Raw genomic sequence first — 2263 nt, 5'->3', positions numbered from 1 at the left:
GCTACGCTAGACCATGCCTGACCTCTGAAGGAAGAAACAAGCTGCCATCAAGGGGGGAACCGCCCGCTTACCCTCTGCTGTGAGCCCTGGCGGCTCAGTGGGGCACATGCTGAGCTGTTAACTGTAAGGTCCGTAGTTCAGAACCACCTTCTGCTCCGAGGGAGAACTGAGGGTCTTCTGCTCCTGTAGCCAGGCAGTCTCGGACACCCACGGGGCCACTTCTACCCTGGCCTGTCGAGCTGCTCTGCGTCAGCATCAACCTGATGGCAGTGAGTTTGGTTGCTTATTTTGAGGCGTTGAGATAAAACTGAGCGTTTGGTTCCAGGCAGCAGCAGAAAAATGTAGTTCATGGAGTCAAGACACGCCTGTACCCAGGCGCACACTTACTGACCTATCAGAGACTCGAGGAGCCCGAGACTGGCGCCCTCGGTCACCCTTGGACCTGGAAGTGTGAGGCCTTTGCTTCAGACCGCCTTTCAGCCAAAGCATAGGTCCGCCAACAGTAGTACCTCCAGAGGACCGTGTTCCCTGGCCCAGTAGTTCTACCAGATCCAAAGAACAGCATTCACCAAATGCAAAAGTGAGAAAGCAGGAAGTGGGGGTAGAAAATGCAGACACGAGATGGGGAGCCAGGGTGGAAGTGGGGGAAGCAGCCAGCCTAGAATACATTACGTGCAGTGTCCCACAGGGAACTAATGGCCCTCCAGACTTTCCCCTAAAGGACAGTAACAAGCAGGTAAATGCGCACATGGTGAGTAAGGGCCTCCATCACGTAATTGACCTTCTGAACCAGGAGGGAGAGCTGCAGACGGAAACACTAAGCTGCGTCATTTGTAAGAAATCAGAGCGCCGTGAAGAAGGAGAGATGGTTTTTAGCCTTTTCTCTGAAGAAGCCCAAGTTACTCTGGGCCGCTCACGCCCCATCCTCTCCAGGAGAGAGAGGAGCTCCGGGCTTTGAAGAGCCCAAGTGATAGGAAATTCCTCCGTGGCTGCGTTTCCTTGGGGACAAGTCGGGCTGTGGAGAACCTTGTGCTTGGGGGCGGTAGGCAGGACCTGCCCAGGTGCTCACCCCCTTGCCCTCCTGCTGTGGGAGGACGGGCCCTGCCTCCAGAAAGAGCAAGCTTGAGAGAGAGGCAGGTAGGTTTCTTAGGCAGCCGCGTGCCCCTGGTCGAGGGGCATTGTTGCATGTGCAGAAGGAAGTTCTCCACGGGCTGCTTTTGTTAGGTGTGGACAGGGACTTCAAATAAGACCCCCCAAACTCGCCCCCACCACGTGGACCCTGCAGGACAGAACAGACCTGGCCTTGTGTGACGTAGGAGGCTGTGAACCTTGCTGGGAGCAGAAAGCCGCATCTTTCCCCATAAAGCAGTTGGAGGCTCTGAACGTGGGATCAGCAGCCCAATTCATAACCACTGTGCCTCCGGGGCTCCTTAGGAAGTGACTAGGGGTTTGAAATTGCTGCTCGCCGATGGCAGGCAGAATTGGAACTGTAGGTGAGTTAAGCTTTTTGCTCGTTCATTAAAACGTGACATTGCTCGGTCGTGGTTGACTCCTGGGGGAAGGCATTGTAAGATTCTGTCGGACTTCATGTACACAATTTGATTTAGATAATGTGACTCTTGCACAGGAAAAAAGCGCTAGTGTCTCACTTTCCCTGCAGAGATGTGAATCCCCTCCCGCAATACGCAGAAGCCCCCTGCCCCAGCCTCCCTCCCGTTGATGTGCCTTTGGGTGTGGATGGAGATAAAGGTGAGTGGCGTGGCCCGGACCCCCCTTTATACTGCTGACTGGTGCGTTAGAGAAAGACAGGATGGCTGGGGCTGGCTGGTGTGCCCAATGCTCTGCCTGGTTACATGACCGCCATGGGTCCTGGTGGTGCCTGCTTCTGGCACTGCGTCACAGGAGCCTCATGGCCCCTCTGCCTCCAGCCAGGCAGGGGTGTTGCTCTCCCTGTGAGCAGTCCTTGTGCTCCCCACCCCTAGCCCCCACGCAGGTTTTCCACTGCCTGTGGGCTCCTGCCCCAGTCTGCACCCAGAAAGGAAAATGGACAGGCGATGGTGCAGCCCACAGGAGTGGAGACCTGCTTGAAGAATATGTCAGCCTGCCTGCCCACTCCTCCTCCTCCCTAACTCGCCTCATCCTCCAGAGCTTACCTTGCTTTCTCCAGCCAAATCTGACTCCAGTGACCCTACAGGACCGAGTAGAACTGCCCTCTGGGTTTCTGAGGCTGCAAATCTTTACCGGAGTAGAAAACGTCATCTTT

The 2263-nt window shown here is 55.7% G+C and overlaps 1 protein-coding gene across 1 annotated transcript in view; it reads left to right on the top strand.

The window, feature by feature from the left end:
• Positions 1–2263, top strand: part of LOC123522350 (transmembrane protein 131-like) — an 11827-nt gene that overhangs the window by 3310 nt on the left and 6254 nt on the right. Inside the window, exon 2 of the mRNA XM_045295800.1 lies at positions 1661–1749. Coding sequence (XP_045151735.1) covers positions 1661–1749 — 89 coding nt within the window. The remainder of the gene's footprint in view (positions 1–1660; positions 1750–2263) is intronic.

Source organism: Echinops telfairi, unplaced genomic scaffold, assembly GCF_000313985.2.
Source record: "Echinops telfairi isolate 266 unplaced genomic scaffold, ASM31398v2 ScPeMD7_5868;HRSCAF=6743_1, whole genome shotgun sequence".
NCBI lineage: Eukaryota > Metazoa > Chordata > Mammalia > Afrosoricida > Tenrecidae > Echinops > Echinops telfairi.
The sequence above is the reverse complement of the archived record's forward strand: the minus strand, read 5'-3'. Positions and strand labels throughout refer to the sequence as shown.